The 27,835-nt window shown below is 36.4% G+C and overlaps 1 protein-coding gene across 1 annotated transcript in view; it reads right to left on the reverse strand.

The window, feature by feature from the left end:
- PCLO (piccolo presynaptic cytomatrix protein) overlaps positions 1 to 27,835 on the reverse strand; it is a 421,831-nt gene that overhangs the window by 46,688 nt on the left and 347,308 nt on the right. The window contains 5 exon segments of the mRNA XM_030307861.1: positions 2,164 to 2,237; positions 6,846 to 6,987; positions 23,634 to 23,828; positions 25,438 to 25,618; positions 27,592 to 27,663. Of these exon segments, the coding sequence (XP_030163721.1) occupies positions 2,164 to 2,237; positions 6,846 to 6,987; positions 23,634 to 23,828; positions 25,438 to 25,618; positions 27,592 to 27,663 (664 nt within the window).

Consider the following 27,835-nt stretch of genomic DNA (forward strand, 5'->3'; position numbering starts at 1 on the left):
TAGGTCTAAATGTCATTCAACTTTATGGAGGAGACGGGCATAAGAATAGACAATTACAGATCAAAGATCAATGACAGCAAAAGATGCACATTATGGTGTAAACCAGGGCAGACTTTGTTAGTAGTAGAAGAGCATAGGAGGAGAAGGAGGCAAGATCTGGAAGAGGGTGAATTAAGTTCAGGGTGTACGTAAGTTGATTTGTCTATGGAATCTCCAGGCAAAATACTGCCTGGGCCCTGCACCTCTGGGCTGTAAGGTGTATTCTCAGGTGCATTCTCTGCTCTCCTGTCAGGGCAGCTGTGCCCTAGGATGGTTCCCAGGCTCCCCTGCCCAGTTGGCCTCCATCTGTATTTGACCAGGCACTGACAGAGGTTGGAGAATGGGAGGAAGAAAGCATCTAGGATATTTCTCCCCATCCTTGTGTATCTCAGTATATATTTCTGGCATTTGCCATTTCTCTTCCTTGTCTCCTGCTGCCTGCAATTCAGGCTTGCCTGGGTTTCCACTCTCACTAGCCTCCAGCTTGCAGGGACAGTAGCTTCCTTCAGCTACCTCCCTAGGTCGGCTACCTCACTGCTAACTGCTTGGTTTCTCAGGAAGACCGGGGGTATGTAATAACTGTCAGGCATCAATCTCCTCTATTTTAAATACTCAGCGTGGTTTCCCTTTTCTTGGTTGGACACAAGTGCCTGGCACACATGAACTATTGGAGTCTGAATTGCAGGGAGTCCAGAGGGTAAATGCGGGTCTAATCAACATATAGATGAGAGGTGATGAGTTTATGCAGAGAGAGGATGTGCAGAATGATTGGTAGATTGGGGTGGGACCCTGGGGAAAATGGCAGCCAGTAAAAGAAAAGCAGTCTGTGAATGAATCTCAAGAAAAACTTTTAGTAGAACCAGAAAAATGTGATATCCACTCATTCATGAGGAACCTCAGGCATCATTCGCACGCAGCGTTTGCCCGATGAGGTTTCCGAAGACAGATCAGGTCACCGGTTAGGTAACAGGACCCTATTTGAAATCCAAATATGGGTTTCCTACATCTTCATCTACTGTCATTGTGACACCGTGCCATTAATCATTCTTTTTCATAGCAGGTGATTCGGCATCATTTTCCCGGGTCCCAGTTCCTTGCTCTTTTCTTGTGTGCTATTTGCACCTCAGCTTCTTTTCATGTAAAACCTGTGTATAGTATTATTTGTCTTCACAGGTAATTTTAGGAATTAAATGAGATAACACATGGAAAGTACTTGGAATAGAATAAAGTAATTAAGATAGTTAAAATTAGTGACAGGAGGTTCAGTTCAAGAAGGAGAACAGTGCTGTCAGATCTTATCACAATATTATGAAAGATAAGCTAGTCTTTGTTCACCTTACAAAAACTGAATATGTGTTTGCAGAAGTTCAGGATTTTTTTTTTTTTTGCATTTTGTTGTACATTTATCATTTGTTTAATAAAACCAAATTTAATTTCAAATGAGGTTTTCACGTTAGAAGTAAGTTCAATCATTTTTTTTCTCTAAAATGATTTTTATACCCTTAGTTTCTTCTTAAGAATTTCCATTTTGGGGGTGCCTGGGTGGCTCAGTCGGTTAAGCATCCGACTTCGGCTCAGGTCATGATCTCACGATCCGTGAGTTCAAGCCCCACATCAGGCTCTGGAGCCTGCTTCGGGTTCTGTGTCTCCTTCTTTCTCTGCCTCTCTACCTCTCATGTTCTCTCTGTCTCTCTCAAAAATAAATAAACATTTAAAAAATTAAAAAAAAAAGAATTTCCATTTAAGTGAAGTCTCATGTTTTATTTTCTATTTGCATGGTATTTTAACAATTTTTTTTTTCAAATTCAACAAGTGATTTGTTTTTCCTGAGAAGGTCATTGGAGTCTCTCTCCAGTCATCCTCACTCTTTTTTCTCTTTAAAACATTCAGGACCCAAAATTACTTAAAGGTTAAATATAAACAAAGAAGTTGGGAAATGGTTAAATGAAATCACAAAATAATTCTACTTTAATGGAGAACAGAGAAAATGAGGCTGTACCTACGTAGTGCTTTCACCATCACTACTTAGAAATTTACATTTCTATTCAGAGAAAACCAAACTCAAATGCTTGCGGTGTAACATGTAGATTCTACCAGCATCCAATACTGAAAATTTGAACTTACCTTCAGCGTCTGTTAGTCCCACTCCTACCCCTGGCTGTTTTACAGGCTCTTGCCCATTCTGCCCCATCTTCCCTCTGTTTAAAAAGAAAGTAAAAAGTCATGACCTCCTAAGTGCAAACGAGAAGACCAAGTTCACAAAAATACAATGACATTATATATTCAGACCCGAGATAAATTACTCGAATGGCAAACATAAAGACAGCAAATTGCTCCGCATCGTGTTAATTTTAAAATAGGGGCTTGTTTATTATTCCTACTTAGTCTGAACATCATACCTCGAAATTCAGTGTCTCATGTGTTGACTCATTTATCAAAGATCAGACTGTCATGAAATTTTCAAATTTTGTTTTAGAATTGGGGGCTTGTGTTTTTTCCCCACTTCTAACTTAAGAAGTGAACAGGGTTTTCATATCTTTACACTTAGTTATGATAATCTATACAGGCCCTTTGGCGAAGAGGGAAATTCTGAATTAAATAACTTACACAAATAATATTGTAATAACACAGATTTTTATTTCACTTAGTGACTTTCAGATCCTGCCTATGTTTTCAGCTGTGTGTAGCATATGGGCTTTTGAAGTCAGACCTCCTGGTCTCTGCTTCTGGCTTCACTATTTCATGCTAGTGTCATCTAAGGTGAATCTACTTAATCTAGTGAATCTATTTCTCCTTTTGGAATATAAAGATAGTAACACTAGATCTCTCCTGGGTATGAGAAAATCACATGGAAAATGCACATAAAGTCCTTAACACAGTGCCTGAAACATCGTAAAATTCAATAAATAGAAAATATTAATAAGCATCACATAATGGCTTTAGAATTCAGCCGGAGTCTACTACTCTTGGAGTTTCAGCTTCGAACTTTCTGGAAGGCCAAATCAATGAAGAATTCATGATATTTTGAGCACTCTGTGTTCAGAATATTGATAATGTAACAGCCAAAACGCTATAGGCTACTTTGTATTTCTTCAGTCATAGAAAAAGCTACATGGCGTAGAAAAGATTCTGGAATTGTCTTTATATGTACTTACGTAATATGTTCTAAAAAGAGGAAATAAAATCCCTTAAGTGTTAAAATGGGTATTTGAACAAAAGAACGCCTTGATACTATACTTGCTAGGCAATAATTCTAAAAGTAGTATTTAGTAACAACTACTTCTTACTTTCACACAAAAAAATATTTGGTTTGTTGAACATGCTGAAAATGTAATTGTATTCATTTCTTAAGAATCCAATTACATCTTACTTGAAAACTGCTCTAAAGATCCTCTAACCATTTTACAGAAAAGGTTCTGTCCATCACAAAAGAGGAATAGACATAAAATCAGAAATCATTTTATGTTGAAAGCCATCACATTCTTCCATTATGACAATTCTAGGTCAGAGGTTTAAACACAAATTTTTATCAAGTGTGAAGGACCAAATACCTGCAAAAATGTTAGAAATCATATATATACCTGTATAAAGATAGATAGATAGATAGATAGATAGATATAGTCTGCATCTGAATATATACAAAAAAGTTTTGATTAGGCAATGCACAAAACTTTAATTTGTGTAATTGCTTCATTGGGACTCAATAAAAATAGACAATAACTGAAAAAAAATAATTGACTCTGCCCTAGTCCAGTCAGAGAGAAAAGCTTCATAAGTCAGTAGCAATCTTACCGTGAGCAGTCACTATGACTAGCGGAGGGAACCCAAAAAATTTGTTGCTGAGTCAAGCTCAAATGAAAGGGAAAACCGTTTTATCTGACAGATGAGAGTACTGAAGAAATTACTGCCCTATATATGCCTAGGTTTAACAAAATAATGTAAGTATTTAGTAACAGTAATAAAAATAAAGTTTTGGTAATTTTTTATTTGACCTCGAGTACTAGCTTTTGAATTTTAATGGTGATATTCAACTGCAGTCTTTGTTTCTAATGAAAACTGATTTTAACATTAGGTCCATAGGCTTAAGTATTAGAGGCATTTCTAAGATTATACAGAAATTTGTGTGGCATTGCAAAGCTAACTGAAATATGAAGGAAATGTGACTGTGGGTCACATTTGAATGAATGTAATGAACATATGTCTGTACATTCATACATAATGAATGTAATGACTGTGGGTTATGCAAGGGATGCAATTTTTTTGAATTCCCAGGAAATAATCTTCATCTCAGAACATGCTGACTACAATTTATAATTTATATTTGTTAATCACAAAGTAGTTATTAAACTCTTTTTAAAATTTTATTTTTATTTAAGTTTATTTATTTTGAGATAGAGAGAGAGAAGAGAGAGAGAGAGAGAGAGAGAGAGAGAGTCCTAAGCAGGCTCCACACCATCAGCACGGAGCCTGATGCGAGGCTTGAACTCATGAACCCTGAGATCATAACCTGAGCCAAGAGTCAGAGGGTTAACTGACTGAACACCCAGGCACCGACAAATAGTTACGAAACTCTTATGTTAGCCTAAGCAATAATTGTGTTAGACACAGAAGAGTGTATAAAAGAAATACCAAATACAGCTTCTTACGTATATCCTGTAATGCTTTAGAAGAGAGAATTTTTCTTTGTGCTCGTATGGCAAAACAATAGTGTCCTAGGCAGTTTTTAAAGGCTTTGATTTATAAGAGAACAGGAAAATGGGAAAAACAAAACTAGAATGTGGCATATATGTAAAAACACATAATCTATTTCTACTTCAGATATTCAGATATTGAAGAAATAACGTGGTTTTTCTCTGGAAGTTATAACTTCATCAGCAGTGTTAAATTATTTTGAAATGTAAGGATAAATTGGAAGTATATTAAGTGATGTGTGGTTAAAAAATTACAAATTCATATGACATTCATAGCCTAGAGAGAGAAATGTAATGAATTTGCTGACATTTTCTTCCAACTGGATCATCAGAGGCAGAGAACTAATGAGATCAGACTCCTTTTAGAAATAATTTCCAGGGGCACCTGGGTGGCTCAGTTGGTTGAGCGTCCAACTTCAGCTCAGGTCATGATCTCACAGTTTGTGAGTTCGAGCCCCGCGTCAGGCCCTGTGCTGACAGCTCGGAGCCTGGAGCCTGCTTCTGATTCTGTGTCTCCCTCTCTCTCTGCCCCTCCCCCGCTCATGCTCTCTCTCTCTCAAAAATGAATAAATGTTTAAAAAAAGTTAAAAAAAAAAGAAATAATTTCCAATAAAAAAAGAACTGATTAAACATAAATAACTATTGAATCCATAGCCTAAGTATAAAAAAAAAAGGCAAAAGATATGGACAAGTGATCCAATAAATTTAAAAAATTGAAGTTGGAAAAATATAACTTGCAAATCACAAAATAAACCCACTTCTTACTGTACGAACCCATGTCCCCATTATTTTGCTTTTGTAAGTTGAGCCATTATCTAAATATTAGAACTATTCTGGAGACTAAAAGGAAAGATTTATGAAAACCTTGACATTAAAACAAAGAGAAATCGAATTTCTGCTCCCAGAAATGGCCACACTCAATGTGGAGAAAACGAAGGAGATCCTTTAACCAGGGTCCAGATCAGGGGTCTGCAAAGTCTGTAAAGGACCAGAGAGCAAATGATTTTAATGGTCTCTGTTGCAACTGTACTCAAGTCGGCCTCTACAGCGCAGAAGAAGTACCGGGCAACACGTAAGCGAATGGGTGTGGCTTCCAATAAAACTTTATTTGTGGACGCTGAAAGTTCAATTCGTATAATTGTCATGTGTCACAAAGTGCTCTTCTTCTTCTCCTTCTCCTTTTTTCTAAACATTTAAAAATGCAAAGTTTTAGTTCACAGGCTTTACAAAACTAAGTGGCAGGCTAGATTCATCGGGACCTAGATCCTGGAGATGTGTGACCCAAAGATGTTCTTGAGAACCCAGAAAACTAGTTGTCGGGGAGGAGAAGGAAAGGGCTGAGGTTGAGATTTTGATATTGAAACAGATATAACCTACATATGTGTCTTAGATACTGCTAATCTTTGCCACCTCCATGACTAAACCCAGGGTAACGCGTTCTCAACACAACCTGTTTTCATTTTGCATTCGGTTTATGGTATCATCTTCTTGAGGCTTCACCTGTTACAAATGAACTTTAATCCAAGATTACCTACTGGGGACCTAATACATTGCTTGATATTTGTTCTAGAAAATAGGAAAACGCTTCAAAATCTTCCATTTTAACTGTGGTAAGATTTAGCATTGAAAAGTCTATATGAGGAACCCAATAGGTTACCTATTTCAAACATGATATATGAGCTTTTAAAATATGTTTAGATCTGCTTTGGTTCAAAGTCAATTAATCTAAGTTTATCTCAAATACCACTAACGTTTGTGTTTGGTCATTGTGTGATTAAAGCCTCAAGCCACTAGTAGGGCTGGACTTTAGTTATTATTTTAGCAGGTTTTTTTGTTTTGTTGTTGTTTTTGTTTTTACTAAGTACAGATTGTACTTATTAAACAGTCCGGGAAGTGACCAGCATTCATCCTTGGAATTAACTAAATGAATCCAACCTTTCCTGAACAGTCTCTTTTCTACGTAGGCACACACAGCTGAAGTGTTTCAGGGACAGTGACTCAGAACTGGATAATTATCTACTTATTTCCCGTTAAGTGTTAAGAAAAGCTTACTCATGATGCTGTTAACTTTGTAGTGGGGAAAAAAAAAAGCAAGAAAGCATAAAACCCACTTACATCCTTGGAATAGGAAATAGATTAGTCTCCCCTGCAGTGCCGCTGCTTCCTTCACTGTCCACGCTGTACCCGCTGCCAAAGCTGCTGCCCGAGGAGCCGGTAGACACGGAGCTTTCTGCGGGGCGGTGATTGGTAGGCTTTGCTGCATGGTGTGGGAAGAGTCAACACCACAGTCAATCCATGAAACTCCCAGCGATCTCCAAATGCACAACTCTACGTTTTCTTCATTGACATGGATAACGACATAGCTCTAGCAAGAACTCCACACTTCTTCACCTGCCTTTCAATTTCTTTCCCTTAACCAATAACGTGCTGTGGTTATATGCTAAGTACTTACATATTTTCATTGGAGATAAAGAAAAAAAAGCCCCTCAATGATGTCCAGACTTAAACCATCAGATGTTTCAAATGAGTTACATAGTAACTGTACCATGACTGTTATTATCCTTTCTACTTGTGGCTTATTTGTACAGTATTGCAATAATGACAAACAAATAAGAATGTTGACTATTTCATGGAGAAAGGAGTTTAGAAAGACTTGGGTTGATAGAAATAGCAGGGTAAGGGAAAATTGCTTAATTATTTTCCAGATTAACCAATAATCTGTCTTTCTCCTGAGAAGTAAAGATGCAGAGTAGAACAGATGATTTCAAGAAGAGGTTGGAGAATTCTGTGCTTGTTTCTGTGTATCTCTAACAACTGTCTCTAGCGGGGTTGTAGATTTGAAGACCTTTGTTTTCCCTTCGGCATTTCTTCATTTATGATTGGGACTTGTTTCAAAAACTCCTTGCGTTTGATCTTGTGGATACAGGAATCCTTATTCCCACAGAAACATTCTAATTTTGTGTTGTATAATGCAGTGGGAGCTTAGTACCAAGACTGTTAGTGGAGTTCTAGATTAGAGGAGATTTGGGGGGGAAATTTTGATGCAAAAAATAAATAAGCAGAAGAGAAGGCAAGTGGTTCCTCTTTTATGGAGAGAAGAGTTTCTAGGCAAATTTTAAAAATTATTATGTCTCCTGCCACATGGTCAGAATATAAGAGCATGAGCTTTCATCATACAGACAGGATTTGGAATCCTAGCTCATTCTGGAGTAAACTTAAAAGGTCTCAGCTTTTGCATTGGATAATAATGGGTCAGTAATGCATATCTCGACTCATAAGATTGTGACCATGAGGAGTGAAATGAAGCAGGACTTCGGTTACTTTCTCTCCCTCATCTTGTGATTTTATTTGCCATACCCCCAACCTCTTCCTCAGGGTTTTCCTATCAATCACTGCTCCCTAGTGTCTTCGAGTATACCTAGTTCCTGACAATGACTTTGCCTTGATTCACATTCTGAGGTAGAAAAATACTTAGAGTCTCTTTCTTCCATAAATACATCCCCGTTCAATCAGGAGTTTCTTAAGCAGTTGGATAGATCCACACTACTGGGTGAATTGTGGATACTCATGTAATGATTCTCAGATACCTACATTTTTATTAAAGAGATGTACACAAACACAGTGACTCTCAATCTGGTGGGATTTTAGTCAAACCAATGTATCCAAATGAAGTGAAAAATATAGACATTGTGAGGGAAACCTCTCGAGGACAGGAAATACACCATCAAGGTAACCAGGAAGAAGTCTTACAAAGGTTCTCCCCAATCGCCACCACTTCTTCCATTTTGGGACAACAGATTCTCTAAAGCCATCAGAAATTGTTATAATATATATTCCAGTGAGAGCACTTTCTCAGAATAAGGAAATAAGGAAGAAATACTTGTCAATAATATATCAGGCGTCTATAAATTGGGAATAGCTATTTAGAAAAAGTCTTGAATATTGTTAAATAGCCAGTCACCAATGAATTAATAGTACCCAATAGAAGTAGATTTGAGGAAACGGAATGATAGTTATAATTCTTGATATTTTCTTCAACTTATGTAGAAGAAACCCAGATGGTGTACTTAGTGTGAACTTAGAACTTTTTAAAAGGGTAACAAAAAATATAAAGGATATAGGACTATGATATAAAATTATGATCTTTTGTAAAGTAAATTAAACTGTATAGTCAACCACATGATGAGTCAGATTAGTCAACTGGTTGTAAACAAAGGAAAGCTGCCATACTTTTTGACTAGCATTATATAATCCAGTCGAGGCTATTATTAATATTTTTTTAGTGTGATATTGAATGAAACACTTTAATTTCAACAACTGGAAAATCTCTATATACTATTTCCAAAACAAACCTTAATTAATATGCACTAATTTTTAAATCTATTTATTTTTACTAGATTAAAACAATTTTCAACCAAGAGCAATCTCACAATGTATCAAAATAGCTATTATAGCAAGACTGTTTTATTTACATTTCAAAATATTCAATCTTTTCTTTGTGAGCTTTGATTTTACCTGATGCAATTTCTAGTTCTATTCCTCTTCTGGGAAATTTGAGATGTGTACAGAATGTGAAACAACAAAATAAGAAGAAAGGAACAAGGCTAGAAATAAATTTAAGGAAAGAGTTTTTCATCTTGTCTAGGTGAATAGAAATCTCATTTGGAAAGCCTGTGCAAGTGCTGTAGATTTACATGCAAACAAATAATATTTTATAAGAAATATAAAAAGAAAGAAAACCAAATGTAGAGAACATATACATATATTGGAATAAGTCTAAGTCTACCGAACATATTTGCAAAACACAATTATGCGTAAGTTTGAGTCTAAAAACATTTCGGGCAGTTAGGCATTAGGTGAATAATTTAATGAAATCGAGATGTTTGGCATTACCTTAAAAACACACCTGGTGCTTTTATTCTTAACCTGGTAGGTAAGTGTAGGGTACAGAGAGTCTGACATTTGGTAGTTTCTAAAAATGAACTCAATGAAAAATGTAGAAGAGATCTCTGCTTTATACTGGGCTCTATCTACAGAGCATAAAATGCAGTCAACCGTACAGAAATGCAGATGTTTTGATCAACGGGTACTAAGAATCCAAGTATTTTAATAGTTCCTTATCAGATGCTTGAAAACAGTGAGTATATTTACTAATTTCTTTCTCTCAAAACAGTCTCCAAATAAAAATATATCAATTCTGTTACACTGAGCTAAACCTGCATTACCTGAAACATTTTGATGAATAAAGTGCTTTTACTATTTAATATCAGAGGCTAGAGCTTCTGTGATTTCAAGAAATCTCATGATTTTAGTCGCATTCTTTAGTTGGCCTCTCAAAGTCCTTTATCATCTGCTTCTTTCCAAATGTATCTCCCATCGTTCTCCTTTGTATGCTTTTCCTGGAAGCCCACTTAGTCCACACACTCTGGCTCCCTTTGGTTTGGATTTTTTTTTTTTTTCCTCCTGAGCTGTAGCTGGGCCCTTTCTCTTTGTTATGCTTTTCTCTGCCCGTCACTTTCTCATACCTAAATTATACTTGTCAGTAAAGGCCCAGCTCAGACTGCACCTGCTCCATATATTTTCCTCATCTTCCCAACCAGAAGTGAACTCTTCTATATCCATACTCACAAAGCACAAGATCACAGGTCTGTTATTGGCAATTACCACTTTCTATCTTTGGCTGTATTTGTTACTTTCAGGATGTTGGAGGCCGAGCCTGTGTTTTCTCCATGGCAGCCTTCTTAAAAGTTTATGCTGGAACTATGCTGAGGCAATAGTTAACGAAATAATAATGAAAAAAAATTAATAATTCTTTCCCTTAACTACATAACAAAACCATCTGAATGATTTAGTAGATATTTTACTTTTTATCCAGCTGTGTGCTCTATGCAAATCATAAATCTCTTATGAACCGCACCGCTTGATGTGGGAGGATTTTTGCCTTCATGTTTTGTCAAGGAAACTTCGGGCAATGCAATTTTTTTTGTAGCCTTAAAAACAGAGATGCAAATTAATCTATCGTGCTGTATATAGAAAACACAATCACTCAACTAGATGTTTGTTTTCCCAATCCTTCCAAAAGTGGCTTCATTGAAAGATATATTTAATGATAAGATTCTAAACACGGGAGAACGAAGTTTGGTGAATTTCAAAGAAAGAGTTCATAACAGAACACGGCTATTTTATCAATGTATTTAGATTGGGAACCACCAGAGGGTGTTATCACAGACATTAGTACTCGTGCTGGTTCTACTAAATCTCGGTGTACAGACAGCTGGAGAATTCTGGTTTCTGTTTAAATATAAATATATTTTAAACCAATGCCATTTTTAAATAATATTTTAGAATATGAAAACAAATATGACTTTCCATAGTTTTATGATTTCAAAATGAACAATTTGAAAACATTCTACCTTTGCTTTCTTCTCTTTTAATCAGCGTGTCAGAGAGCATGGACCTATTATGCTTGACTATATTATGTGCCTGTGTCTTACACATGAGAAATGTTTATTTTACAGAGGAACTGAGATTTATTTAATAATAAAATGGATATCTGGAGCCTACATTTTTGTGCCTACTGTCTTTTTAAACTCCAAATTTCACTGTCAAGTACCAACAAGGAGAAAGAATGTACCACATAAACAGATGATGGAATAAGCCCACTCCTGTGAGAAGGTTCCTGTACCCTAGAGGAATAAGTCCTTGAGTTTTAAATCATTTCTGCTATTCAGTTATTGAGGGGGCATTTCAACTAAACATATTTTATCTTCTGTGAGGCAGTTCAATCTGTTTTAAATTATTTTTTGACCTCTTCATTTTCTTCAGATGCTAGATGGTTAGACATCATTTTGTTTTATTACTCCACTGTGGCTAACCTTAATTAAACCTGGTAGTGTTTTTTTGACTGCACATCTGTCTTCAATTAGTTTGCTCTGTTGGACACCCCCCCCCCCCACTTCAACTATACCTAAAAATGCAGAACTATCACTGTACCTACCACACGATGGCAGCACTGTGCTCACAGTCCGTGGATCAGAATTGTAGCCTTGACTTTATGTAATTGTGGACCCAAGGAAATTAAAAAGCTGGTAAGGACTCTAGAGATAGCCCCCTCCAGAACCATCATTGCGCCTTTAGAAAACCTAGGCCTGAAAAGATTGATTTGTTCCACGTCACACACTAATTAATGAGAGAAAGAGAGTAAAAACTAAAAAGGGCTAATCCACTTTTCTATCATATTCAATTGTCTCAGGCTGAGGTTGTGAGCTCCCTGCCTACCTCAGGGTCAGTGCTTGGGATGCAGTAGATGGCCTTGCTGCCTGTGATGTTCTGTCACTGGTTTTATGTCCTTGGTCCAACTCACAGTTATATCCAAATATTTTAGGAATCATTTCTAATGGTAGTCTAGAATTTCCCAAATTACTTGGTTGACACAGTATTAATATTATCTTCATAGATATAGTCTATAGGATGTGTGGAGTTAAGAGAACACAGTCAATAGTTATTTTGTTTTTTCCCGCAGTTTAATGACGGAACTGACGTATTTAGAGTGCATATAGTGCACTTTTGCTAGCTTTACCTTGGTGGGACATTACTTTGGTGACCTTTTCTACTTTCTCCCCACTGCCTATCTTTTGCTCTATTTCTCTATTATTATTGCTGTTGTTTTTCTGATTATTTTTACTAATGAGATTTTGCAGTTTTATCTCGTTCGTTGCTTTGCATGTGAACCTGAAAAGGTCAGGTTTTAAGTTCCATTGTTACCAGCATTATTTGTTAGGTTTTCCCTTGAATTAGGTCCAGTCACATTTTTTATGTTCCCTCTGACAGATTAGGAGTATTAAGATGACATGTGGCATCGTACAAGGAGTTTAGAAATTTAATATTTTTAACGTTACCTCAGTATATTCATTATATGATTTGGAAAAATTCTAAAGAACCCAGTCCCCACCCCAAATGGGATAGGTAGTTTCAATGCAGCTATTTGTAGGAGCTTCCACATATTTCCAAGTTACAAGTTCTTACAAACGAAAGTGCTGAAAATGGATAACTCAGACTTCTATGGGTCATTTCTTTAAAATGACAGATTACTGATATATAACAAACCATGAAAAATGGAATGTTTTCCTTAAAAAAAATCACAGTCTGTCCCTTAAGATAGTCCATATTCACTTAGTATCTTCTTTCAGAGAGGAAGGAGATGCGATGCCTCTTATCTATTAAGTCCCAGGAAAGATAGTAAAGCTTAGTCATGTTTGCCCTCTTCCTTCTCCACCCATATTGGCCTTATGACTGGATTTCCAAGACATTTCAATATAATCAATTCAGTCTGTTTTTAGCTAATGCTATCAGTAATTTGCAGGTGTTTTCCATACTTACTAAGCATTCATTCTCTAGCATTAATAGGATTAATGATTACTTCTGGAAACAGAAGTATGGTATGTAACTTCAATATAACAGGTGTTTGGAAATGAGTGTAAAGCTCAGCTAATATCATCATAGGATTTTTTTTCTTACATTAAATATATGTGATGGCTTAGTATGCTATAGCTTTTGTATTTTTGCTAGAATGTTGCCTTTTAAGTGCGTCTATCTTTTATAAGGTTTTTGGTTCAGAACTAGTTTTAGAAGAAATAAAATATTTAACTGTTTAATATTTAAATTAAATACATTAAATTAACATCAACTTTTTAATATTTAAAATAAGTACAGTTCAAGTGAGGACCAAAATATCCTAGTAAATAATGGAAAAATGTTCAATCAAGATATCATAAATGAAAATTTTAAAAATTACTTGACCTGTAATAAATTTAGGCTATAATTCTAGCCGTGTCCGTAGAGATGGAATCGACAAAGAAATTATTAAGTACCAAGTTTTGGTTTTGCGCTAAAATATGCTAACATAATTGTTATGTTTTTTATCTTTAAAAAATCATATTTGGAAAGGAGAATTATATTTGGGAAAGATTCAAGATCTGAATTAAGTTCTCAAGAGCAACTCTTAATTTTTCAATATCCATTTAATTCTGCTTTGAAATGCCAATATTCTCTCTCTCACAGTTGGCTTGCAAAACATGCAGGATTGTTTGAGTGGAAAGTAATTGAAAAATAATTAGTTTTGAAAATGTTCTTATATAATCCTCAAATTGATAACTTAGATCATGAATACTTAGATAACAAGAATATCATCTTTATATGGAATCCAGTTTGATTTATATAAAACTTTTGCCTAAAGCAGTCTGATTTATATGACTAACGTTACAACAAACACTATTGTTTTGTATATCATTCAAATGTAGTCAATAAGCCATAGAATAAAGAGGAGTTTGGAGAATTATTTGATCAATGCATATCTAGTCCTATGGGAACTAACCTCTCTAGTTAATTTCATTACCTTCTCTCTACCTTCTCCAAATAGATCATTTTCAAATACTTTCTTTCCTCCCTACAGTTAGCTATATCCCAGCAGACTGTAAAGATTATTAGTGAGAACGAGAGCCAGGACAAATAAAAATGTAATTAATTATAGTTCCAGATGTTTCTAAACACAAGGATGTTTGGTTGAATATAAACTTAAGTCAATGACTATGCAATTTTTTTCTTTTTCAATCTCATTTGAGCCAAACTCATGCTTTTTTCATTCTTCATAATTCTTCCCAGATATCTAATTGGTTATTCAATAAATATTACCAGGAATGGGGGATTTCCTGGGATAGTTATTTTCATCTGTTTTGTTCACTGTAGTATCACTAACACTTTGAAGAGGTTCTGGAACATAACATTCATTTAAAAAAGTATATGTGAGTGTGCATAAATGATGTAATATATATATATATATATAAATATATATATAATTCAGATAATATTTTCTACAAATGATAAATATTTTCAGAATTCTTTTTTAACTTTAATTATTTAAAAACACATTAAATCCTTGAAAATTAAGAATCAAGAAATAGGTTAAGAGAAAAAGAACTTAATTTTTTTCTCAAATTTGAGTCAAATTTGAATCAAAATTGATCATCTTCAGTTTTTCTGACACCAACAAAATTAATTTGAACTATATAAGACCAGTAATATAGATGATACAAAAGAAGATAAAAGGAAACAATTTATAAACAATTGTTCCAATAAACTTTTTGTTTGAGATAAGGATGCAAAGAAAATTTAATCTACCTGTGTAATCCTCCCTCCGACTCTACCTTAGGTTAGCAACAGCTTGATTAGAGGCAACTTACCAGCAAATTTTGAAAGTAGGAAGTAACAAATATGGATATACATTCATAATTTAACTGAAATCAAGCTCAATAAAATAGTGTAAATATAAAATGAAAAATTGTCATATGTCAATCTTAATTATAAATTAACATAAGTGACAAAGGAAAGAAGGGATTCTGAAGTATAAGAGATATAAAGCATAGAAAATTCAGAGACAAATATGATAATTCTCTTTTAGAAGAAAACTCCAGTCACCCACTACCTTGGCTCCTGGAAAAATTATGATTCTGCATAGGGATAGATCAGTGGCTCTTAAACGTTTTGATCCCAAGAGTGCTTTTACATTCTTAAAAAATATTTAAGTTCTCAAAGAACTTCATTTTATGTGAATTATATCTATCAATATTTATCATATTCAAAATAAAGAAAACTTTAAAAGAAACAGTAGACAGGCACATATTCTATTAGCCTTCAAAACCATGATGTCGTCATACCTCATGTAAATGCAGGAAAACCCCACAGTTACATGAGAAAGAATGAGAGGGAAAAAGACAAATAACATTTAATATTCTTGTATTTGACCTTGTAACCCCCTGAAAGTGCCCCTAGGACACACATGGCGAAATCATTGGTCTCGATCTGCCATAAGAAACATGAAGTACAAACCATGAAAACGAGAAGAACCCAATTAGCATCAGCTATTTTTGACAGTCATCTTAAACCACTATGCACATGGCAATTATTCTACGGTAACTTTCATTTTTTATTTTATGCTTCTACTGAAAAATACCAAGCCTTTAGGAAAGTGAGCCTTTCCTAAGAAGATTTATTCTTTTTATCCTCTCTAGCTTTGGAACTTGATCAATCCAGAACTTCACAACTGTACAGAGTAGGAATGAATTAAAAACTCTAGCTATCAAAAAATGATGCTTGTCTGTTACATTTTTGCCTAAAAAGAAACCTTTATGGTATGCAGAAACCTACAATAAATAATGATATTTTGCAGGCATAAAATTATGCACATTCTTCCAAAAAACCTTTTCTCTACATGAAGACTTTAATTTTCTGGTACGTCGATAGTTGGATGAAGCCAAAAGAATGATTCAATAGCTATTTACTTTATGAAATGTCCTCAGTAGTGAGAATGCTCTACAACAAACTAAAAGTATGTAATAGATACATAGAGAAAAAAAGTTTCAAATATATATATATATATATATATATATATATATATATTTACCCACTTTTTGTACCTCTTTGTATAGATTCCAAATTCATTTTATATAAAGAGTTGGATAAAATTATAATGTGACCTATAGAACTTCAAATAATGTGGTTTTGAGTTTGAAATATGTTCATGAGGAAAAGTGGATTTTGTTCCTGTGCTCTTTCAAGAATAAATATAGCACAGGGGCTCAGTCGGTTCAGCATCCAACTTTGGCTCAGGTCATAATCTCATGATTTGCGAGCTCAAGCCAGCATCAGGCTCTCTGCTGTCAGCACAGAGCTGGCTTTGGATCCTCTGTTCCCCTCTCTATTGGCCCCTACGCTGTCTTCTCTCTCTCTCTGAAATAAACATTAAAAAAAAAAAGAATAAATATGGCAGAAATTATAACCCAATGTTTTTCTTATGTTTTTTTAAAAAGGGTCCCGTGCTCCTGACTTTACTAAGTATTTTCTTCTTAAACATTTATGTTTTTGTTTGATTTGTAATATCAATATTTTGATGAGATACTGTTCAAGTTACTAATTTAATTAATTTTTATCCTTCAGTATCTTTACAGAAATCTTTGCCTTTCAGTATCTTAAAATACACCGAGGTATAAAGCTATGGTTATCTACATTAATCCTATTCACATATCTAAACGACTCAACACCCCAATCAAAATTCTGCATTTCTGATACAGTATGTTTTCATTTAAAATCAGTAAGTATTTCTTTTGGCTCCTCAAGGATTAATTGTATATTTACATATTCAACACAGCAATGAAATAAAAAGAAAAGAGGGTATTTCCAGAGTCTGGCTCAGTACACATTCCTTTCATCCTATCCCATTCACCAATTCCACCCCCCACTTCCCAATTATCTTGCACAATGGAGAATGGGTGAAAGATCATGGTTTTAGATAATGTAATACATGCGGATGAAAAGTGGAAAAAACCAAGTAATTCATGGATAGGTATCTGGATTTAGGCAAGACTGTCACGTAGCCAGATGGTGCTTTGGCATTCCTCTGCCTCTCCTTAGGTGGCATTTCCCGTGGTTCCATGATCCCTCCTACCCAGGTGATAACACCCCCAGCCCCATGCTCATATTGTACCCTCTGTCCAAGGTCCCGCACTGTGTCCCCATCAGCCTTCTCATGCTTCATGCTTCTCATTTCTTTCCTCCATCAGCATTTACTTGCCTGTCTCATTTCCTCAGGGTCCTGCTCCCTGGTGGTAATTTGATAAATTAACTTTTTGAAAATAATTTCTTCAAGCCTAAGTAGTTTGCATTTTAAAAATTAAGTTTAACTTTGTTAAAGATGTGTCATAAGTAGCATTTAAGGGACTGTGGCATGTTACAATTAGATCATGTATTATTAGTCACATCCAATTATATAGGCCCAGAGCTACATCATTTGAGTAAGGTGCAGCAGTACTGAAATTAAGTTTGATACCTAGATGGGCCATTTGGTCTTGGAATTCATGGCAGATGAAATGGACATATAAATCCCCAGTGTGAACCAGACATGTGGATGGCTCAGTGCAGACCCATGGCAATTACTGGAAAAGAACAAAAGTGCCCAGTGATGGTAGATCAGCGGATTCATCTTTGTGAATAAATATCCATAACCAAGAGACCGTGTCTCATGGTCAGGGCTATACGTTTACTCTCTGTGACTTTGCATGTATAGCAGAGAGATTTCTGGCAATAAATGTCAAATAACTACTGAAAGAGTTGAAAATGCATCATCAATCATTCTATGAAAATGTGGCATCTCTTAAATAAAACAAAACTTTAGAAGAGCATTTTGATCTTTACAGACAACAAGGAAAACCCTCACCCCCGGAGAAATAAGCACAGAACTTTGAAAGCTGAAATTATACAATTTGATCCCCTCAGATTTTGTTGGATGTTTGCTGTGTTCACATCATTACAGTTTCAATTTTGTTTCCATTGTAAACTACCCAAAGTTGTATTTCAGCTTTTTTACATGAACACATTGAAATGAGGAATGCAAATCTGTTTTTATTAACCTCTTACATACGTGAATGAAGACTTCACTTCCCAATGAACTCACTTTGATTTCTCTTCTGATTTCTCCTTGACTTCCTTTTGGACCCTGTCCTTCCCAGAAACAGAGAATGCCAAATTCTTTCTGACCAAAAGGAACCATCAACCTCCAGTCAGAAGAGAATGGGACACTGATTAGCTACCACCTTCTGTAACCAACAATCCCTTCTACTCCCAGTGCCCACCCAGCTTCCCAGCCCAGCCACCCCCTGCCACTTGCCCAAGAGAGCACCTCCCACAGAGTGATGGCTTAGAAAGAGTTCACCACAGCAACGTGCAGATATGAAACTCTTCTTTGACAGCTGCTGAAAGTGAGCCTGACTGAAAGCGGAGTTTCCAGCAGTGAGGTCTGTGGAAGTAGGTTTCAGGCTATTCTCCTAGAACTGAGCCACACTTACGAATGCTTAATCTTAATTCCCTTGCACAATTTACTCCATGGTTCATCTGCTCCCCTAACCTCTCCAACCCATTCCAGTGGCCCTTAACTCATTGCCCGGGGTGGAGGGACATTTCTCCTCAGCCTGTAGTACTGGTTCTAAAGTTACAACTCACCTAAAATCTTAGTAGCATGCAAAAATAGCTCAGAAATTTCAAAATGCACTTAAAATGTGATATATTTGGGGTCAACTAAGTTCATGTTTAAGTTTTAAGGAATGCTTCCATTTGTTTTAGTTTGAGCATGGTTTAGAGAAAACTGTTTTCTAAAACTCTGCTCTTTGGTTGCTCCCACCTTCTGAAATGGCACAGCTTGTGTTCAGCCAAACCAACTGGCTTGGAAAAAAAACCATTTGCAGGGATTTCTAAACACAAAAGAGTTGTTTAGGCATCAGGATTATCTGGCACAATCTGTCTAATCTTTCTCTTCAGGTTTCCCAGCATGCACCTAAACCCCGGAGGGAGAAAGTTCTCTCTGGCTCACTCCATAATTCTTTCTTGACCCATATTTTATGCTACTCCAAGCAAAAATCTGCTGAGAGGCTCACAAAAAAAAAAAAAAATATATATATATATATATATACATATATATATATATGGGAATATATATATATACACATATATTTGAACGGCTCTTTAGGGACGATTTTGTCACCCTTGATAGAAACGATTACAGATGTACACAGAGCCTTACAGACTCTGCTTACTGCCACACTGGGCTTATGCATGACAGGGTTTTATTTCCTTGTTTGTGGCAGCTTCACTCTCGGCCTTCAGAAAAGAGGGTCATGTAGGTACAGTAAGTCTAAATTGTACTCTGCCATCATTTCTAGCAAACTCTAATCGTTTGTAAGAAGTGGAACAATAAATAACATATATGTAAATGACAATTGTTTTATTGAAAGAAGAGTTTGATTTCAAAGGAGACAAAGTATTAAAAAAGCAAAGGTTTAGGCCTCGTAGCAAGGGTCAGGTTGCCAATCCTAGGAATTTCTGGGTGTGTATTCTACCCGTGATCCTAGCCATCTCTCTGACTGCTCACTCAGAAGAAAGGGATAAGGTGATCTTCAGTGAAGACCTCATCTACTAGGTGTGATCAAATGAGAAGATGGCCGATAACATACTTGGTATAATGTGAAGAACTATTCAAATGAAGGGCAGGATTATCAGAAAGCAGATGGGACTATATGGACTCCATTGTGAGGTTTGAAATGGAAGGCTTTTATCTGAACACTTAAAATTAATAATACTGGGGTGCCTGGGTGGCGCAGTCGGTTAAGCGTCCGACTTCAGCCAGGTCACGATCTCGCAGTCCGGGAGTTCGAGCCCCGCGTCAGGCTCTGGGCTGATGGCTCAGAGCCTGGAGCCTGTTTCCGATTCTGTGTCTCCCTCTCTCTCTGCCCTCCCCTGTTCATGCTCTGTCTCTCTCTGTCCCCAAAATAAATAAACGTTGAAAAAAAAATTTAAAAATATAAAAAAAAAATAAAATTAATAATACTTATGTATGCGGTTAGAGAATAGGAACCCGTTGGCTCTTTGTACGTTTACATCTCAGACCAGTTTTTCTAAGCTTTCAACTAATGGCACAGCATTTTATATAATTTGATCCTATAGCATGTTTACCACTAGTTGTTTGGCAAAATGCATGACTGAATTATATTCTTGGTGCATTATGGTAGCAGGGAAATAATTATGTTTCACAAAATAGACACTTTCTTTATCGTCTGCTAATACAAAATTAAACAATAAATGTTCACCACGGCATGTTATCTTGATTATTTCAGTACAGAATGACTTCAGTATTCAGTCACAGCACCTTAAATGTATATGAATATCTGTTACAGCATTATTCAAATAAAGGGAACTAAAAGCATTTTGCTATAGATTTTAACCATATCTAGAAAAAACTCAGACAAAATATTCTATAGCAATACTTATATCATGATCATTAAAAATAGAGTGTGAAATAAGGGAAGCATTTGACTACTGTGACCTTTATCATTATGGACTATCTGAAGTAAGAAAATGAGTAACATTAAGAAATCCACTGAACTTATCTGATGGAAGAAAAAGTCACAGGTGGGATTTTAAGTACTTTTGGAAAGTACTGGTAAGCTAAGTAGAAAAGGGTAACCGTGCAGGGGTGATAATCACCAGGCTAATTTAGAAAACATCACTATGTTTTATGCCACAGGTACTTTCCACTGTCCCAAAATATCTGATTCGTTGGAACAAGAACCTATTATAAATTTTGGTTTTCAGAGAATAAAGAGGAACGCAATAGGAAAGTATAAGGCTTGAGTTTAATTTGGTGACAAGTAGAGAATCATAAAATCAAGTACTTTAGGGCTAGAAGGGACATAACGGGGCACTAGTATCCTATTAAAAAAAAAACCTTCATTTTACCAATGTTTTTGAACTAAATTCAAAGACAATTTTATAATCACCCTCATTTGACTTTTGTCACTGGCAGTAGCACTCTTTCTTGGGAAAAACTGCAGGAATGCTGGGGCAAGTTAGGGATGGATGCAAACTTGCTTTCTTTTCTGAACACAGCTATGGAATCAAGTTTACATACACCCACCCCCCCAGAGCGAGGGCTCATGGGATTTGTCTTCCTCCAAACAGGAACCTGGGAAGACCGCAGAGTAGATCAGATTGTTCGAGCAAGACATAGCAGAAGTATCACTGAGCAGCCCAGCCCTTATCACTTACTTACATGTTTATGTACGCTTGGTGCTTATTTGGCAGTAATTTTCCATCTAGCTAATAATGTTTCAGACATAAAACTTTGTTCTGCTCCCCACATGGTCTATCATTAGAGATCTCACTAGCAATGGAACAAGAACTATAAATACTCTATTGCAAGGAATCAAATGAGAAAGCAAAAACTGACACACTCATTTTAAGCTGCATCATATAACAATGGCTCAGAACCCAGTAGTTTATGAATGAAATAAAGATACTTTATTTATTACACAGGCACTTGGATATTCACATGCCCAACACATCTGATACACTTAACAACTATGGAACATGAGTGGAAAATCTCTGTTTGTAGGATCAAGAGAGAACTTTCACCATGTAAAGGTGAATTAGTGCATTAACAATTTTTCCCATTACTTTCCTCTAAGAATTTCCAAAATCCACTGAATGTTTAAAAAGTTACACTTGAAATAATATGCAACAGACACTGATCTACATTCCAACTGGTATGCTAGTTCGAATTTTGAGCAGTTTAAACTTTTATCACAATGCAACATATTTATAGTCATGCTTGAACAGATTAGGTTAGTAGCATGCATTCCATTCTGCAATATGAATATTGTTAATCTATTTCCAACAGAAGTCAAAGATGCCCAGTGCATAGAAAAATACAAATCACCGTAGTCAATATATCATGGGACTGATTTTGGGACTTACACAGCGACGAGGAAGTCCTGAAATGCCATGCCCACAAAAGCACATTAAAAAGGGGATAAACATATTTTATCAGACAATGTCTAAAAATTAAAAGAGGAAGGCTTTAAATTTGGGGGATGTTCTCGCTGTGTGCTTTGAATAGCGCCTTTCTGCTCACCTCCTTCTGGCTTGACTGGTCCATCAGACATCACCTTCCTGAGGGCTAGCTGGCTTTGGTCTTGGTTGCCATTGGCTGGTGGAGGCAGATTATCAGACTGAGTTCTTTGAATGGGGAGGATTCCTGCTATGCTGTGTCTGTGCTGCTTCCTGGCATGATTAGACTGACCGCTTTTATGTGCTGCTGTGGCAGTGTGGGTGAAATGGAAACCCAGAGTATGTATCCTCAGATGGAACCAGCTTAAATGTTACTCATGCAAACAGAAGTGATCTTTTGCTCTCTTTAAATAAGGTGGGTTTTCAAATGCCAAAATGACACCACATGCATAGCACTAAAGGGGTTAAAACTGGCTGTTTCTTTGGAAATGAAGACTTTGGGACGTGGGGATAACATCAGTCTATGTTCATTGTCTGGCTGATGTCTCTTGGAAGGAACAGTGCACCTCCATTTGTGAAATCTCTGTTCTTACTAAGTTTTGATATATCAGTTGACTACATTTTCATAAATTAAATGAAAATACAGCAGTTAAGATGGGTGGATTGCTATTCTTTAATTGATATCTTGACTGTCCTAGGATCCCCAATGGCTAGGAAAAAAGTAACCAATAAATTCGCTGTTATCATACACAAAGTGTGATCCAACGAAATGGACCCCAGTGTGTTCCTTAAGGAGGTCACACTGCCTCATCACATATGTTTATACATATATTAATATTATCTAATTTTCTGGAAATATGATACATGATTTTCTTCACAGATTTTTTTTTTTTTTTTTTTTTTTTTTTGTCAAACGATTAGCAAGTGTCCCACATGGAAAGCTACAATACTTCACGTGCATAATTCATTAAGGTATTTAAGCTTGAAGTGCCTTTTCCCCCTCCAGGTTCGAGAATTTGCCTGCTGGTGGTATTACTCTTCTGCCCCCAATTTTGGAATGTTTTCAGAGAATCTCACTTCCAATCTGCTCTAACTGCTCTGGTGTGTGCTTTTTTGGTGTAATGCCTGGAAAGCTGGCAGTCACGTGTGCTTATAATTCCTGTACTCGAAAGGATATTTAAAGTGCACACACAAAGGACACACAAACAATGCGTTGTCTGCAAACATCACGGACACAGCTACCAAGTACTATGAGCCAGGTTGGATGGATGGGTGGAGACAAAGGGGAAACAGCCAGTTTTATTGCGGTCCACGTCAATAAATTAAAAAAAAAAAATTTAATAAGAGAGAGAGCATATATATGTATTGGTACTGTCCTTACACAGACAAAGGGACAGAGAACGGAGTGAGCGGGGTGTGCCAAAACACAGAAAGCAGACAGGGAAGGACAGCAGGGAAGGAAGGCAACAGATGAACATTAAGCTGCCATGCTGAGGAATTATTTGCGTCTTTTACTTGGTTGCAGGCGGAGCTGTTGCACTGCGGCTTCGGCAGCGGCTATGGCAGCCCCTGCATCTTCCAGGTGGGTCTGGGTGACGCTGGTTTTGCTCTGGCTGCGAGACGGTCCGTGAGAGCGGAGGTGACCTTCGGAGGAGGATTTCGAGCTACCAGGACTACTGTGGGATTTCTCAATGGTGGGAACCTGCATGTCTGGTTACAAAAGGGTGAAACAGGAGTTAACGTGGCTCCAGCATTCCTCCCATCGAGCCCGGCCTCACGTCATTTGCAACTGTCTAAGATTTATGTTAATGGCGCTGCCTGTTGGGCTTACTTATGCCAAAGCTCCCTACTCGGCAATGTGATTAAACATTTGGGAAGCCGTGTAGGGGAGGGGAGTCAAGAGGATGATAATGTTGAGAAGAAGAGAGAAGTGTGAGAAGAGGAAATACATCTGACTATCCTCACGTAAATGAATTATGGTAACTTATCCTTTTAGCAAGCAACTGCCGATTCAGGTAGGGACCAGGCAGGAGACGATAGGCTGACACTACCACAGAGGAGTTTTAAGTAAAAATGCGGTGAATTCCTGGACGAAGGGGCGTGAGTCACTATAGGACACATCAAGTGTGGGGACTGTAGAATCATGTCTCGGGTGATTTTAGAGAATGTGGACTATAGATCCCACATTGACTATGGCAGTCAGAGGGAGAGAAGTCTTTATGCTAATGATCTTCTAGACCGTTAATCAGGGCAGAGTTGTTCTGGAAGTGGAATCCATAAATGATCTATAAAGCTCAGTCATAAGTCATTTCTGTAGCACGCATGGGAGTCTGTGGTTTATCAGATCAACTCAGTGTCCTACTGGATTTGGCCTCGTGGTTTTCCATCTCCTAGAACACATGCAATTGGGACCCATTCCTTTCTAATGTGCAAAGACCACTTTTCAATGTGATGTACTTTCTGAGAAGAGAAGGGAGCAAGACTCAGGTCCAGTATAAAAAGTATAGTTGATACTGTACATAGTTCAATATATCTAGGGAAGATACTACATGGTTATCTCATACAGGTAGTGACTCGGTTTATGATGAAGATTAATGTGTCATAGGATAATTGGCAATAAACCTCTCAAAGGAAAATCTCATTCAAATGGGAATTCTGTGTGTATTGCCCAACCAATGTATAACGTTATTATTTCAAAAAATAATATCAGAGTTTAAAAAAAATCATAGAATTAGCTTGAGGCCAACATTTAGGAAAGGTTTAAGTAAATTTCAACATACCAATTGTTGTGATGACATGGGGAAAATGTTCTTGATATGACAAGTAAAAATCAGGATGCAAATTATGTATAGCTTACATATAGATATATGTGAGTAAGAAAATGCCTATGAAAAAATAGGGTTTAAACAATTAGAAGAAATCTGCATCAACGGTAATATGAGTATGTCTCGTCAATGAACCGTTGAGGATTTTTATTTTTCTTTACGGAATAACCCAACACATTTTATAAAATCCTAGTATCGTGGAATCTGAGAGCTGGAAATAACCCAACAGCTGATATAGCCCAAACTCCTCCATTATCCTGCTTCAAAACCAGAGTTAGGTGAAGATCGCCAAGTAGTAAACCTAATTATGGGCTGATCCGAGACTAACGCCCTTTACTCATGATTCCATATCAATCACTCTGCATGACATTATATTACATACTTTCCAACAGAATTCAACATTTCAAAATAAATTACATCTACAGGCATTCATATTCAGAAGTTACTAAGTGACCAAGGAGACAAAAGCTTTTTCTACTTGAAATGTCTCCTACCCTTGGATGGGTCAGGGAAGATACCATGGCTTCTGCTTTTGATGACAGATGGCTTTGGAGGCTGCTGGCTGCCCTGACTGGAATGAGACTTGCCATGATCGAGGCTTTCAGTCTGTTCTTTGAGAGAATACCATCTAGGAGTGTTATCGAGGTGAGATGTGCTAGATAAATCAATCAGTACCTGAAAAACAATGCAGGAAGTCAATGAGGTTGATATAATCACTCATTACTCTCTTCTGTGACCTGAATTTATTCATGGATATAAGATACAGTATGATGTTGAGGACGACCAGGCTGTCTTCCTCATGTTTCTTTACGCATGACATTGGGAACAATGCCCTGTGCATCATAGATGTCTAATAAACACTTGGTTAAATGGAACTGTATAAAATCTCAGACTATTAATTATTTTGGAGATTATGTAAAAAGGTAGACTTGCAATTCTTCATGAAAGAAAACTTTCTTTTGTGAAATGAACACATTCTAGTACTAAATTTGGATCTTTTGTTTTTCTAACTTGGATATCATTTTTAAAGATTGGTTTTAGTTATGAGAGGGACAAAATAAAAAAGAATGGGCGATTTGCAAATTACTAACTTATTCCTGTATTTTAAAACATACTTTAGTTGATCTTGAAATAGGGGTATGACTAACAACTTAACGGTGAGAAAGCACTGTGTCATGTTTTAACTGGCAGCATTTTTTTTATTTTTTTTTTTTAACATTTATCATTGTGAGAGACAGAGAGAGACAACGCAGAAGCGGGGGGAGGGGTAGAGAGAGAGGGAAACAGAAACCTAAGCAGGCTCCAGGCTCTGAGCTGTCAGCACAGAGCCAGATGCGGGACTTGAGTTGGACACGGGACTCGAATCCATGAACTGTGAAATCATGACCTGAGCCCAAGTCGGACTCCTAAGCGAATGAACCACCCAGACTTCCCAGCATTTTTTTATTTCTTAGTGATTCGTAAGTATAGTGCATTTAGAGTTGCTGGCATTTTAGATTTGATGAGACATAAATAATGAGAACCAACACAATGGATATATGCTCTAAATTCATGTGAACAATCAATTTTAAAAACAACAATAAATCAGTTTTCTGAAATGGGACATTAAGTCAGATATAACAGTGCATCCTAGAACTGCCCGAAGGTCAAGACTATTCCCGTGGCTGTACTAGCATGAGACTGCAATTAAAGGTCAAATGGTCTAGTTTTGATGGGAAAGAGAAATACAGTCTAGGAACCAAACAAGGTCTCCCATCACCTAGACTACATAACAGTTTTCTATGATTTCTGGGAAGGGACATCATATTGTCTAGATGTTATTTTTTAAGAGATGGTTTATTTTTCTTTATTTTTTTAATGTAATTATTGTCAAATTGGTTTCCATACAACCCCCGGGCTCATCCCAACAGGTACCCTCCTCAATGCTCATCACCCACTTTCCCCTCTCCCTCACCCCCCATCAACCCTCAGTTTGTTCTCTGTATTCAAGAGTCTCTTATGGCTTATTTTTTAACATTAATTCACAACTTTAGCAAAGATCCTAAATAAAATATATATTTTTTGAAAATGATAGATGAAAACAAAACAAACCAAAAATGCAGAATCTGACCACTGTGCCAGAGTTCAATAATGAGGTTAGATTTCGTGTGAATTTACATAAAATTCCTTTTTATTGTCTTCTTTGTCTTCTCCTACTTCTAGTTTTGCCTTGTAAAATATTTTGAGAGTTTTCACGGGATACTTCAAAGAAATAAGAATGTAAAATGTCACATAAGTCAATGATACATTCAGGGAGGAATAGCGACTCAATAACCTCAAAATGCAATTTAAAAATCTAGCTCATTTTATAAAGTTTATCTCAAAATTTTAACATAATCATTTGGATTCACAGCATGATTATATATCTCCTATGAAAACAATTACTAGTTCATCTTGCAAATTATTTATAAAGTACATCAAATGGTAAAGTGAAGACCATTTCTCAAGTTACTATTCATCAACTGAAAAGGATGAATCAGGAAATACATTCTATCCACCGAAGGCTTTAACCAAAATGGTATCTTATAAACTTAAGAATACACTTGCATCAAGCTCTAATTGGTGGTTCATAATGAAAGCGAATAAGGAAAAGGAAATCAGATGCTCACCTCACCAAGAAAGTCATTGGAAGAAAATCTATCATAATCCCAGACGGTCACCTCCAGTGTTTTCTTCTTGAGCTACAGTTTAAATCAAAATGTCATTACCCCATTCCTCATCATAAATTTTCATCACACTCTATTATAGATTCATTTACTTTCACTTCCTTGAAGTGTATAAAAGGACTTCAAATTTACCTAAAAATGTGGTTTATATTAAATAGTATGTGAAATACCAATGGTTTTACAGTCA

Source organism: Lynx canadensis, chromosome A2 (assembly GCF_007474595.2).
Source record: "Lynx canadensis isolate LIC74 chromosome A2, mLynCan4.pri.v2, whole genome shotgun sequence".
NCBI classification, from domain to species: Eukaryota; Metazoa; Chordata; class Mammalia; order Carnivora; family Felidae; genus Lynx; species Lynx canadensis.